Source organism: Oncorhynchus keta, chromosome 15, assembly GCF_023373465.1.
Source record: "Oncorhynchus keta strain PuntledgeMale-10-30-2019 chromosome 15, Oket_V2, whole genome shotgun sequence".
In the NCBI taxonomy this organism is placed as follows: domain Eukaryota; kingdom Metazoa; phylum Chordata; class Actinopteri; order Salmoniformes; family Salmonidae; genus Oncorhynchus; species Oncorhynchus keta.
This window is the reverse complement of record NC_068435.1, coordinates 16,521,465-16,535,434: the sequence shown is the minus strand read 5'-3', so window position 1 is coordinate 16,535,434 and position 13,970 is coordinate 16,521,465. Positions and strand designations below refer to the sequence as shown.

The following is a 13,970-nucleotide window of genomic DNA, read 5'->3' as shown; positions in this document are numbered from 1 at the left end:
CTGAATATAAACAGCCACACCTGAATATAAACAGCCACACCTGAATATAAACAGCCACACCTGAATATAAACAGCCACACCTGAATATAAACAGTCACACCTGAATATAAACAGCCACACCTGAATATAAACAGCCACACCTGAATATAAACAGCCACACCTGAATATAAACAGCCACACCTGAATATAAACAGCCACACCTGAATATAAACAGCCACACCTGAATATAAACAGCCACACCTGAATATAAACAGCCACACCTGAATATAAACAGTCACACCTGAATATAAACAGTCACACCTGAATATAAACAGCCACACCTGAATATAAACAGCCACACCTGAATATAAACAGCCACACCTGAATATAAACAGCCACACCTGAATATAAACAGTCACACCTGAATATAAACAGCCACACCTGAATATAAACAGCCACACCTGAATATAAACAGCCACACCTGAGTATAAAAAGCCACACCTGAATATAAACAGCCACACCTGAATATAAGCCACACCTGAATATAAACAGCCACACCTGAATATAAACAGCCACACCTGAATATAAACAGTCACACCTGAATATAAACAGCCACACCTGAATATAAACAGCCACACCTGAATATAAACAGCCACACCTGAATATAAAGCCAGCCACACCTGAATATAAACAGCCACACCTGAATATAAACAGCCACACCTGAATATAAACAGCCACACCTGAATATAAACAGCCACACCTGAATATAAACAGCCACACCTGAATATAAACAGCCACACCTGAATATAAACAGCCACACCTGAATATAAACAGTCACACCTGAATATAAACAGCCACACCTGAATATAAACAGCCACACCTGAATATAAACAGCCACACCTGAATATAAACAGCCACACCTGAATATAAACAGCCACACCTGAATATAAACAGCCACACCTGAATATAAACAGCCACACCTGAATATAAACAGCCACACCTGAATATAAACAGCCACACCTGAATATAAACAGCCACACCTGAATATAAACAGCCACACCTGAATATAAACAGCCACACCTGAATATAAACAGCCACACCTGAATATAAACAGCCACACCTGAATATAAACAGCCACACCTGAATATAAACAGCCACACCTGAATATAAACAGCCACACCTGAATATAAACAGCCACACCTGAATATAAACAGCCACACCTGAATATAAACAGCCACACCTGAATATAAACAGCCACACCTGAATATAAACAGCCACACCTGAATATAAACAGCCACACCTGAATATAAACAGCCACACCTGAATATAAACAGCCACACCTGAATATAAACAGCCACACCTGAATATAAACAGCCACACCTGAATATAAACAGCCACACCTGAATATAAACAGCCACACCTGAATATAACACCTGAATATAAACAGCCACACCTGAATATAAACAGCCACACCTGAATATAAACAGCCACACCTGAATATAAACAGCCACACCTGAATATAAACAGCCACACCTGAATATAAACAGCCACACCTGAATATAAACAGCCACACCTGAATATAAACAGCCACACCTGAATATAAACAGCCACACCTGAATATAAACAGCCACACCTGAATATAAACAGCCACACCTGAATATAAACAGTCACACCTGAATATAAACTGAAGCCACACCTGAATATAAACAGCCACACCTGAATATAAACAGCCACACCTGAATATAAACAGCCACACCTGAATATAAACAGCCACACCTGAATATAAACAGCCACACCTGAATATAAACAGCCACACCTGAATATAAACAGCCACACCTGAATATAAACAGCCACACCTGAGTATAAAAGCCACACCTGAATATAAACAGCCACACCTGAATATAAACAGCCACACCTGAATATAAACAGCCACACCTGAATATAAACAGCCACACCTGAATATAAACAGTCACACCTGAATATAAACAGCCACACCTGAATATAAACAGCCACACCTGAATATAAACAGCCACACCTGAATATAAAAAGCCACACCTGAATATAAACAGCCACACCTGAATATAAACAGCCACACCTGAATATAAACAGCCACACCTGAATATAAACAGCCACACCTGAATATAAACAGCCACACCTGAATATAAACAGCCACACCTGAATATAAACAGCCACACCTGAATATAAACAGCCACACCTGAATATAAACAGCCACACCTGAATATAAACAGCCACACCTGAATATAAAAAGCCACACCTGAATATAAACAGCCACACCTGAATATAAACAGCCACACCTGAATATAAACAGCCACACCTGAATATAAACAGCCACACCTGAATATAAACAGCCACACCTGAATATAAACAGCCACACCTGAATATAAACAGCCACACCTGAATATAAACAGCCACACCTGAATATAAAAAGCCACACCTGAATATAAACAGCCACAAATCTGAATATAAACAGCCACACTTCCACCTTTTTTGAATTGCCGTATTTTCTGTAGCTCTTTTTTACCATGTTTTGCTACCACTGTGTCATCAAATTATCGAAGTGAGTTTCAGAGATTTTCAGAATATGAATGTCATCTATTAACAGCAAATTATTGATTTCGTGAACCTCGTTTCTTAAGCTACATATGCTAACATGGGCTATTTTTAACACTTTTGAGGCATTCAGGGCAGTAAGAGGGACATAAATTAGGTTACTTACATTGTGTCTTCCAATGCCCCTAGGATAATGTAAATTTGCTGAAGCGTTATGACAACTCAGCAACACAATGATAGAGATTAAATGAGCTAGACTTGGGTCATTGATAAGTCATTGTCTCAACGTAGCCTTATAATGCTGTGAAAGGATCCAGGTACTTCTACATATTGATTTGTTCTCTGACAATAGGCCTTTTCACATACAGCGCCTTGCAAAAGTATTCATCCCCCTTGGTGTTTTTCTTATTTTGTTGCATTACAACCTGTAATTTAAATCGATGTTTATTTGGATTTCATGTTACGGACATACACACAACAAAAAAAAAAATTGGTGAAGTGAAATTTCAAAAAATTACTTGTTTCAAAAAAAATTCAAAAAATTTCTAAAAATTTCAAACAATTCCAAAATATATATATTTTTAAAGTGGTGCGTGCATGTGTATTCACCCCCTTTGCTATGAAGCACCTAAATAAGATCTGGAAGCAACCAATTACTGTTAATGGAATTCCTTTAAAAGTCACAGAATTAGTTACATAAAGTTCACCTGTGTGCAATCTAAGTGTTACATGATCTGTCACATGATCTCAGTATATATACACCTGTTCTGAAAGGTCTGTCACGGCCGTCGAATTAATAGGACCAAACCGCAGCGTTGTGAGCATACATATTCCTTTTATTTAGGATGACGCTGACAAAAACAATAAACCATACAAAACAACCGTGATGCTTAAGGGCTATGTGCCACAAACAAAGTTAACTTCCCACACTGAAAGAAGGGAAAGGGCTACCGAAGTATGGTTCCCAATCAGAGACAACGATAGACAGCTGTCCCTAATTGAGAACCATACCCGGCCAAAACATAGAAATACAAAATCATAGAAAACAAAAACATAGAATGCCCACCCCATATCACACCCTGACCAAACCAAATAGAGACATAAAAAGGTTATCTAAGGTCAGGGTTTGACAAGTTCCCAAAGTTTGCAACACCACTAAGCAAGGGGCACCACCAAGCAAGTGGCACCATTAAGACCAAGGAGCTCTCCAAACAGGTCAGGGCCAAAGTTGTGGAGAAGTACAAATCGGGTTCTAAAAAAATATCAGAAACTTTGAACATCCCACGGAGCCCCATTAAATTAATTATTAAGAAATGGAAAGAATATGGCACCACAACAAACCTGCCAAGAGAGAGCTGCCCACCAAACTTCACAGATCAGTCAAGAGAGGGCATAGGTCCATAGGACCACTTTAAGCCGTACACCCCACAGAGCTGGGATTTACGGAAGAGTGGCCAGAAAAAAAGCCATTGTTTAAAGAAAAAAATAAGCAAACACCTTTGGTGTTCGCCAAAAGGCATTTGCGAGACTCCGGAAACATATGGAAGTAGCTTCTCTGGTCAGATGATACAAAAATGTAGCGTTTTGGGCGGAAAACGCTATGTCTGGCGCAAACCCAACACCTCTCATCACCCGGAGAACCACATCCCCACAAATCAAATCAAATCAAATCAAATGTATTTATATAGCCCTTCGTACATCAGCTGATATCTCAAAGTGCTGTACAGAAACCCAGCCTAAAACCCCAAACAGCAAACAATGCAGGTGTAAAAGCACGGTGGCTAGGAAAAACTCCCTAGAAAGGCCAAAACCTAGGAAGAAACCTAGAGAGGAACCGGGCTATGTGGGGTGGCCAGTCCTCTTCTGGCTGTGCCGGGTAGAGATTATAACAGAACATGACCAAGATGTTCAAATGTTCATAAATGACCAGCATGGTCGAATAATAATAAGGCAGAACAGTTGAAACTGGAGCAGCAGCACAGTCAGGTGGACTGGGGACAGCAAGGAGCCATCATGTCAGGTAGTCCTGGGGCACGGTCCTAGGGCTCAGGTCCTCCGAGAGAGAGAAAGAAAGAGAGAATTAGAGAGAGCATATGTGGGGTGGCCAGTCCTCTTCTGGCTGTGCCGGGTGGAGATTATAACAGAACGTGGCCAAGATGTTCAAATGTTCATAAATGACCAGCATGGTTGAATAATAGTAAGGCAGAACAGTTGAAACTGGAGCAGGAGCATGGCCAGGTGGACTGGGGACAGCAAGGAGTCCTCATGTCAGGTAGTCCTGGGACATGGTCCTAGGGCCCAGGCCAGTTGAAACTGGAGCAGCAGCATGGCCAGGTGGACTGGGGACAGCAAGGAGTCATCATGTCAGGTAGTCCTCCTGGGGCATGGTCCTAGGGCTCAGGTCCTCCGAGAGAGAGAAAGAGAGAGAGAAGGAGAGAATTAGAGAACGCACACTTAGATTCACACAGGACACCGAATAGGACAGGAGAAGTACTCCAGATATAACAAACTGACCCTAGCCCCCCGACACATAAACTACTGCAGCATAAATACTGGAGGCTGAGACAGGAGGGGTCAGGAGACACTGTGGCCCCATCCGAGGACACCCCCGGACAGGGCCAAACAGGAAGGATATAACCCCACCCACTTTGCCAAAGCACAGCCCCCACACCACAGTGAAGCATGGTGGCGGCAGCATCATGCTATGGGGATGTTTTTCATTGGCAGGGACTGGGAAACTGGTCAGAATTGAAGGAATGACGGATGGCGCTAAATACAGAGAAATTCTTAAGGGAAACCTGTTGCAGTCTTCCAGAGATTTGAGACTGGGAAGGGGGTTCACCTTCCAACATTACAATGACCCAAGCATACTGCTAAAACTACACTTGGGTGGTTTAAGGGGAAACATTTAAAGGTCTTGGAATTGCCTAGTCAAAGTCCAGACCTCAATCCAATTCAGAATCTGTGGTATGACTTAAAGATTGCTGTACACCACAGAACCCATCCAACTTGAAGGAGCTGTAACAGTTTTGCCTTGAAGAATGGGCAAAAATCCCAGTGGCAAGATGTGCCAAGCTTACCCCAAGAGACTTGCAGCTATAATTTCTGCAAAAGGTGGATCTACAAAGTATTGACTTTGGGGGCTGTGGATAGTTATGCACGCTAAAGTTCTGTTTTTTGGTCTTATTTCTTGTTTGTTTCACAATTAAAAAATACTTTGCACCTTCAAAGTGGTAGGCATGTTCTGTAAATCAAATGATACAACCCCCCCAAAATCAATTTTAATTCCAGGTTGAAAGGCAACAAAATAGGAAAAATGCCAAGGGGGGTGAATACTTTCGCAAGCCACTATATGTGACCAACAGGCTCGATTCAGTCTTGCTTAGCAAAATTTGAAATTGTGTTTTTTTTAATACATTGGATAAAAGTAGAGACTCAGAGCTATAAAATGGTATATAATAAACTACAGTTGAGGAACAATGGGAAAGTAGTTGAAAGTTGCTAAACTTGTAAACTCACTTTTGAGAAAATGGGCTTTGAATGGTTTGGGTCACCCACTGGAGAGATCATCTTTGTCTACACCCATTCAGCATCGTTCACACCCTCTTAAGCTATAGCCCCGCCCGTAAACCCAGAGCGTTGTCAGATTGTCCATACGTCAATTCAGAGCATTTCACTTTCAGAGTGCACACCGGATGCTCTGGCCGAGGAGTAGGGTTGATCCGAGCTTGACTGAACAGCAGTCAAGCACCCAAGCTAACTGGCAAACATTGGCTAGCTTGCTAGCTACTGCCCGACACGAAATGGTTGAACAGCTCACTCTGACCATTTTACTCGTCCCAGCAGAGCTGGTTAGGCTCTTTTATGTTATCCAGAGCTTTGGTGACTGCAACTGTGCTGCTGCAAAAATTTAATTACGGAGACGAGAGTGCTCTGAAATCGGACTAGATAGCCAGAGCGAATTTACCAGCTATGTCTATCAACAGTTGTCGCATTGACATAATGAATATTCTATTGAAATGGTTACTTGCATAGTGGAGGCTTTTGTTAAGACATGTAGCTAGCTAGCTAGCTAAATAATGAACCCTTATCCCAAATCATTGAACTTGGTTAGTTATCTACCTGCAGATTCGTGCATGAATCTGCAGGTAGATAACTAAACAAGTTCAATGTTAGCTAGCTAAAAGCAAATGGCTCTGAGATACTAATAATATTACTACACAGATCATACACGTAACGTTAGCTAGCGTGCCAACCAGCTAATGTTAGCTAGCTAACAGTACACTTTAACTTGAAATTAAAACGACTTTTCTTACCCGTATACATGGATGAACACTTCTCTCTATCTATCACGGAGGCCATGGTTGCCCTTAGATTGAAGATGTAATCCGGAGACAGGTGTTTTCTTAATCTCCTTAGCTATCATATTCTAATTCCACTGATTTCAAAACTCAGTCTCTCAGCATGTCCAGCCAACTCATTAGCTCAGCCAATCATGGCTACAAGGTTTCTGTCTTTTTCTGTGGCTTAACCAACTAGGCACATAATTTAATAATTTTATTCGTATTTACAAATAGCATACACATTTGTTATTAAGGCACGGGGCGGCAGGGTAGCCTAGTGGTTAGAGCGTTGGACTAGTAACCGGAAGGTTGCGAGTTCAAACCCCTGAGCTGACATGGTACAAATCTGTCGTTCTGCCCCTGAACAGGCAGTTAACCCACTGTTCCCAGGCCATCATTGAAAATAAGAATGTGTTCTTAACTGAATTGCCTGGTTAAATAAAGGTTAAAAAAACATGAAAGGTCACATGTTCCAGAAGGCATTTCTGCCCAAAAATGTATTTTGATTAAAAAAAAACTTTTCCTGTGAAATAGTGACGCGCGACATATGCCAAGTTTCCTGAAACGAGTCACATTTGCAAACTAAATTGAAAAGGTTACACTACGTGAGCTTTGCCTGTGGGCAATTTAGGTTGTACTTTAGTCTGTTTAGTGCATTGATCAAGGGCTTTTGTGAGGCAAACAACAGCAACAACAGCAACAACACCGGGACCCAAAATTTGATAAATGAGTTTGTTTCACAGGGATACTGGTTGGGACAGCGATATCATATGCCTCAGGATGTTAGAGAGAGAAATAGAACAGTCTATGCATATTAGCTTCATAGTTATTGATAGTACTGCTTAGCTTTTCTTTTCATGGCCATGTAAACCTCACAGAGTTGGGAACTGTGCAAGAGAAAATCGACTAACAAATTCTCTCTCTCTCTCTCTCTCTCTCTCTCTCTCTCTCTCTCTCTCTCTCTCTCTCTCTCTCTCTCTCTCTCTCTCTCACTCTCTCTCTCTCGCTCTCTCTCTCTCACTCTCACTCTCTCCGACTCCCCCCCCCTCTCCTCTTTCTTCTCCACAGTGAACAAGCACAAGCCGTGGATCGAGACGTCGTACCATGGGGTCATCACAGAGAACATGGACACCGTTCTGCTGGACCCTCCCTTGGTGGCCCTGGATAAGGATGCCCCTGTCCCCTATGCAGGTAGAGAGACCACTTTTCTGTTTCCCCATCCTAAACATCCTTCAAATAACCCAATGCTATGGGCTCATGGTGCTTCCCTGACATGCTGCACAGTACTAGCTGTTGATTTGAGGCTGTGGTTGATTGGCATAACTGGTTTGACTTCTATGAGTGTCTTCCTACCCAGAATGCACTCATACTCCTCACTTTGAGATGATTTACTATTTATTAAGATCCCCACTAGCTGGCAGCTACTCTTCCAGCGGTCCAAACAGGAATAAAACAATTACATCAAAACAACAGCCTACATCAAACAATACACCATACAAGATATTATAACATTATTCATCTATTATTACAAATGTACAATATAAAATGTACAATACTACAGTATTACAATGTGTCAGAGAGGGACATCTAAGCAGCCTGTCTGTGTCTGAAAGGAAGTGTGTATTTATAGCTACAGTTCTTCATACGGTATCTTTATCCACAACCATTCGCACTTCTTTGGTCTGATTGGCCAAAGAAAGAAAAAGAGTCATAACCTGAGCTGCTGGAGAGGAGAGAGCTACCTTTAAATATTGATCCCATTGAGCAGTTGTACTAGTCCCCTTTACATTACATGGAAATGCCTTGGAAGTCTTCCATGCTGCTTGAATGTCATGTTATTATTTCATAAAAAGTGATACACTTGATGCAGAAGTTGCCCTTGTCCACTGATCTAGAATCAGCTTACCCTATCCCTTACCCTTACCTTAACCATTAGGGGGATGATATGTATCTGATAACATAAGTATCTCATAACATCAGCAGGACAGGGGGCATCCTAGATGTGTGGTAAAGGGTAACTTCTACTTTAAGTGTATTTCAGGGCATACAGTGTACCAGAGGAGGCTGGTGAGGGGAGAACGGCTCATAATAATGTCTGGAATAGAGTGAAAGGAGTGGTATCAAACACATGGAAACACATCCCGTTCCAGCCATTACAATGAACCCGTCCCCCAATTAAGGTGCCATCAGCCACCTTTGCAGTGTACAGTATTTACATGGCATTTGTAGGTTGTGTAATCTTAAATCTGTGGTTACTTTTACCAACTTCCATTAATACATAACGTTATGATAGTCCTGCTTCATGTAAGGGGACTGGTTGAGTGTAGAGCACTGGCTTTTGCTTGAAAGTAAATCACAGCGTCACACAGGTAGGTGACAGTGACAGGCGACTTGTAATTAGACAGGGATTTTTGGCTCACAAGGAGGCTTTGCGGCAGGTACCGCTTTAAACCTCATTAAATTAAAATAACTCCAATTAATCTCCACTCTGAGAGCTGTGGAAAACTGATGTTTGGTGCCATTTTTCGACGCTTTTAGTTTATTTTTAAACCATTGCAATGGTTTGAATAATACAGTACTAGCAAGACCATACATAAGTGGTTTTCATGTTGAAATCCAAGATGGCAACGCAGTAGGTTGGGTATATCTGTTTTTGTCTTATCCCGTGTCTTATCCCTTGTAAATAGCCAGTCTTTTTCATATATATCTTAATCTCACATTCTATACGAACTAAATATACTTTCCTGCAACCCGCCTCACCCAATGTGGTACGGATCTGCTATTTTTTTCCTCATAACTGGAACTTCCATCAGGAGCTAGCCAGCTAATAAGCTACTAGTCTTTGTTAGCCACGGCTAGCGGTAATCGCCTTTTGTTCCCCCCGGCATCAGCCAGCCTTAGCTCGGACAACACCTACCAGCCTTGCGCAGCGCAATATCAACCCAGAGCATATCGAACTGCTTCTCTCTACCTATATCCCCGGATTCCTGCTGCTCTGGATCATTACACCGGATCATTACTCCGGATCAGCGCAGCTAGCTAGCTGCAAACGAGTGGCTATTGTTAGCTAAAGCCTCTGTCCCAAAGCAAGCACCAGCTAGCCTTGAGCTAACCTCAAGCTAGGCCCATATACCAGCTAATTCCAGGGCTACAATACCTCCTTTGTCAATTGGCCTAGACCCTTTATTGTCGACACGGAGCCCCGGCGATCCATCATGACTGGACTGCCCATGTGATCGCCCGATGTGGTCTCAACAGGCTATTCTGTTACGATACGATGCCCCGGCCCGCTAGCTTTTCTGAACGCTGTGTCTCCTGCTTGACTGCAGTAGTGACTACCAATCAGCACCCTGACTTACCTATTGCTGCTCTTTTGACCCTATGAGCAATCAGCTGATGCCCCCTGGACTGTTTCAATAACACGGTACCTCATTTTGTTTACCTGTCGGCCACAGCATCGAACTCAGGTCCTGTATGCACCTGACCCGCTCTGCCCATTCATCGCCATTTACCCGTTGTTGTCTTAGCTCTCGTGATCAACACCTGTGATTGCTTTATGACTCTCTCTCTAATGTCAGTATGCCTTGTCTACTGCTGTCCTGGCTAGTTTTTATTGTTTTATTTCACTGTAGAGCACTCATTCCCGCTCAAAACGCTCAAGATAGCTCTTTCATCCCACCCCACACACATGTGGAGTACCTCCACTGTACTCACATCCTACCATACCCTTGTCTGTACATTATGCCTTGAATCTATTCTACCATGCCCAGAAATCTGATCCTTTTATTCTCTGTCCCCATCGCACTAGACGACCAGTTCTTATAGCCTTTAGCCGTACCCTTATCCTACTCATTCTCTGTTCCTCTGGTGATGTAGAGATTAACCCAGGACCTGTAGCCCCCAGTTCCACTCCTATTTCCCAGGCACTATCATTTGTTGACTTCTGTAATTTCTGTCACTTCTATCATTTGTTGACTTCTGGTTTCATGCATGTTAACATCAGAAGCCTCCTCCCTAAGTTTGCTTTATTCACTGCTTTAGCACACTCCGCCAACCCTGATATCCTAGCCGTGTCTGAATCCTGGCTTAGGAAGGCCACCCAAATTCTGAAATTTCCATCCCCAAATACAACATTTTCCGCCAAGATAGAACTTCCAAAGGGGGTGGAGTTGCAATCTACTGCAGAGACAGACTGCAGAGTTCTGTCATGCTATCCTAAAAACTAGCCAGGACAGCAGTAGACAAGGCATACTGACATTAGAGAGAGTCATAAAGCAATCACACTGCTTTAGCACACTCCGCCAACCCTGATGTCCTAGCCGTGTCTGAATCCTGGCTTAGGAAGGCCACCAAAAACCCTGAAATGTTCATCCCCAAATACAACATTTTCCGCCAAGATAGAACTACCAAAGGGGGTGGAGTTGCAATCTACTGCAGAGACAGACTGCAGAGTTCTGTCATGCTATCCAGGTCTGTGCCCAAACAGTTTGATCTTCTACTTTTAAATATCCACCTTTCCCGAAATAAGTCTCTCACTGTTGCTGCATATTACAGATCCCCCTCAGGTACAAGGGCACCCTCATAGATATCATCCTGACCAACCTGCCCTCTAAATACACATCTACTGTCTTCAACCAGGATCTCAGCGATCACTGCCTCATTGCCTGCATCAGTAAGGGGTCCGCGGTCAAATAACCACCCCTCATCACTGTCAAACGCTCCCGAAAACACTTCAGCGAGCAGGCCTTTCTTATCGACCTGGCCCGGGTATCCTGGAAGGATATTGATCTCATTCCATCAGTAGAGGATGCCTGGTTATTCTTTAAAAGTGCTTTCCTCACCATCTTAAATAAGCATGCCCATTAAAAAAATGTAGAACCAGGAACAAATACAGCCCTTGGTTCACTCCAGACCTGACTGCCCTTGACCAGCACAAAAACATCCTGTGGCAGCGTAGCCTAGTGGTTAGAATGTTGGACTAGTAACTGGAAGGTTGTGAGTTCAAACCCCTGAGCTGACAAGGAACAAATCTGTCGTTCTGCTCCTGAACAGGCAGTTAACCCACTGTTCCCAGGCTGTCATTGAAAATAAGAATGTGTTCTTAACTGACTTGCCTGTTTAAATAAAGGTGAAATAAAAAATAAATAAATTAGCATTGAATAGCCCCTGTGATATGTGCCTTTTCAGGGAAGTTAGGAACCAATATACACAGTCAGTCAGGCAAGCAAAGGCTAGATTTTTCAAACAGAAATTTGCATCCTGTAGCACAGGGCAAGGAGATTGAGGTTGTAACCTCATAAATATCTTGGCATTTTAAATGATGACGGCCTCTCTTTTAAATTGCATATTCAACAACAAAAATTGAAGCTGAAATTGGGCATTTATTTTAGGAATAAGGCCTGTTTTTCTTTTGAAGCCAGAAGGAGGATATTATCAGCTACATTTATGCCTTTACTAGACTATGGGGATATGTTATATATGAATGCTTCCGCTCAGTGTTTGAGATCAATTGACACCCTTTACCATGGCACTTTGAGATTTTTTTAAAACTGCAAAACCCTTACGCACCACTACACTTTGCATACCAGCGTTGTCTGGCCTTCTCTAGTCACTTGTAGGCGCAGGCACTGGTATAATTTTATTTACAAAGCCATTTGGGGTTTATTACCTTTTTATTTGGGCATTTTTATTGTTCAGAAATGTGGTGGGTACTCTCTTCGTTCACTGGACTTTATCCTGCTAACTGTTCCAAATGTCTGAACTGAATTTGGTAAGAGGGCTTTTATGTACTCTGCACCATCGTCTTGGAACGCCTTACAAAATACTTTTAAACTGGAAGAACTTGTCCCGATTGGTATTTTTAAATCACCGATGAATAATATTGAGACTGATTCCCTGACCTGTCAATGATTTTAATTAGCTATTTTTGATTTTGTTATACTCTTGTTAATTCTATGGATTTTACTAGATTACTTGTAGTTTTTCATGTTGTTTGTCTGTAATTTTTGTAATGACTTGGTGCTGCCTATGTTGGCCAGGATGCTCATGAAAAAGAGATTTTAAATCTCAATGAGCACTTCCTGTTTAAATAAAGGTTAAATAAATAAAAATAAAAAAACTCCCAAAAGTTCTGGGGCACTGTAAAGTCCATGGAGAAGAAGAGCACCTCCTCCCAGCTGCCCACTGCACTGAGACTAGGAAAACACTGTCACCGATAAATCCATGATAATTGAGAATATCAATAAGCATTTTTCTACGGCTGGCCATGCATTCCACCTGGCTACCCCCCACAGCAACTTGCCCAAGCCTCCCCATTTCTCCTTCACCCAAATCCAGATAGATGATGTTCTGAAAGAGCTGCAAAATCTGGACCCGTACAAATCAGCTGGGCTAGACAATCTGGACCCTCTCTTTCTAAAATTATCCACCGCAATTGTTGCAACCCCTATTGCTAGCCTATTCAATCTCTCTTTCGTATCGTCTGAGATCCCCAAAGATTGGAAACCCGCGGTAATCCCCCTATTCAAAGGGGGACTCTAGTCCCAAACTGTTACCTGGTCTATCCTAACATGCCTTTCTAAGGTCTTCGAAAGCCAAGTTAACAAACAGATCATCGACCATTTCGAATCCAAACATACCTTCTCCGCTATGTAATCTGGTTTCCGAGATAGTCATGGGTACACCTCAGTCACGCTCAAGGTCCTAGCAATATCATAACTGCCACCGATAAAAGACTACTGTGCAGGCATATTCATCGACCTGGCCAAGGCTTTCGACTCTGTCAATCATCACCTTCTTATCGGCAGACTCAACAGCCTTGGTTTCTCAAATGACTGCCTCGCCTGGTTCACCACCTACTTCTCCGATAGAGTTCAGTGTGTAAAATCAGAGGGCCTGTTGTCCAGACCTCTGGCAGACTCTATGGCTGTGCCACAGGGCTCAACTCGGGCCAACTATTTTCTCTGTATACATCAATGATGTCGCTTTGCTGCTGGGGATTCCTTGATCCACCTCTACGCAGACGACACCATTCTCTATACTTCTGGTCCTTCTTTGGACAGTATTAACTAACCTCCA

The 13,970-nt window shown here is 42.5% G+C and overlaps 1 protein-coding gene across 2 annotated transcripts in view; it reads left to right on the top strand.

The window, feature by feature from the left end:
* Positions 1–13,970, top strand: part of LOC118372327 (calsyntenin-2) — a 319,613-nt gene that overhangs the window by 160,590 nt on the left and 145,053 nt on the right. For both annotated transcript variants that reach the window (XM_052463497.1, XM_052463496.1), the window contains one exon: positions 7,962–8,084. In XM_052463497.1, the coding sequence (XP_052319457.1) occupies positions 7,962–8,084 (123 nt within the window). The remainder of the gene's footprint in view (positions 1–7,961; positions 8,085–13,970) is intronic.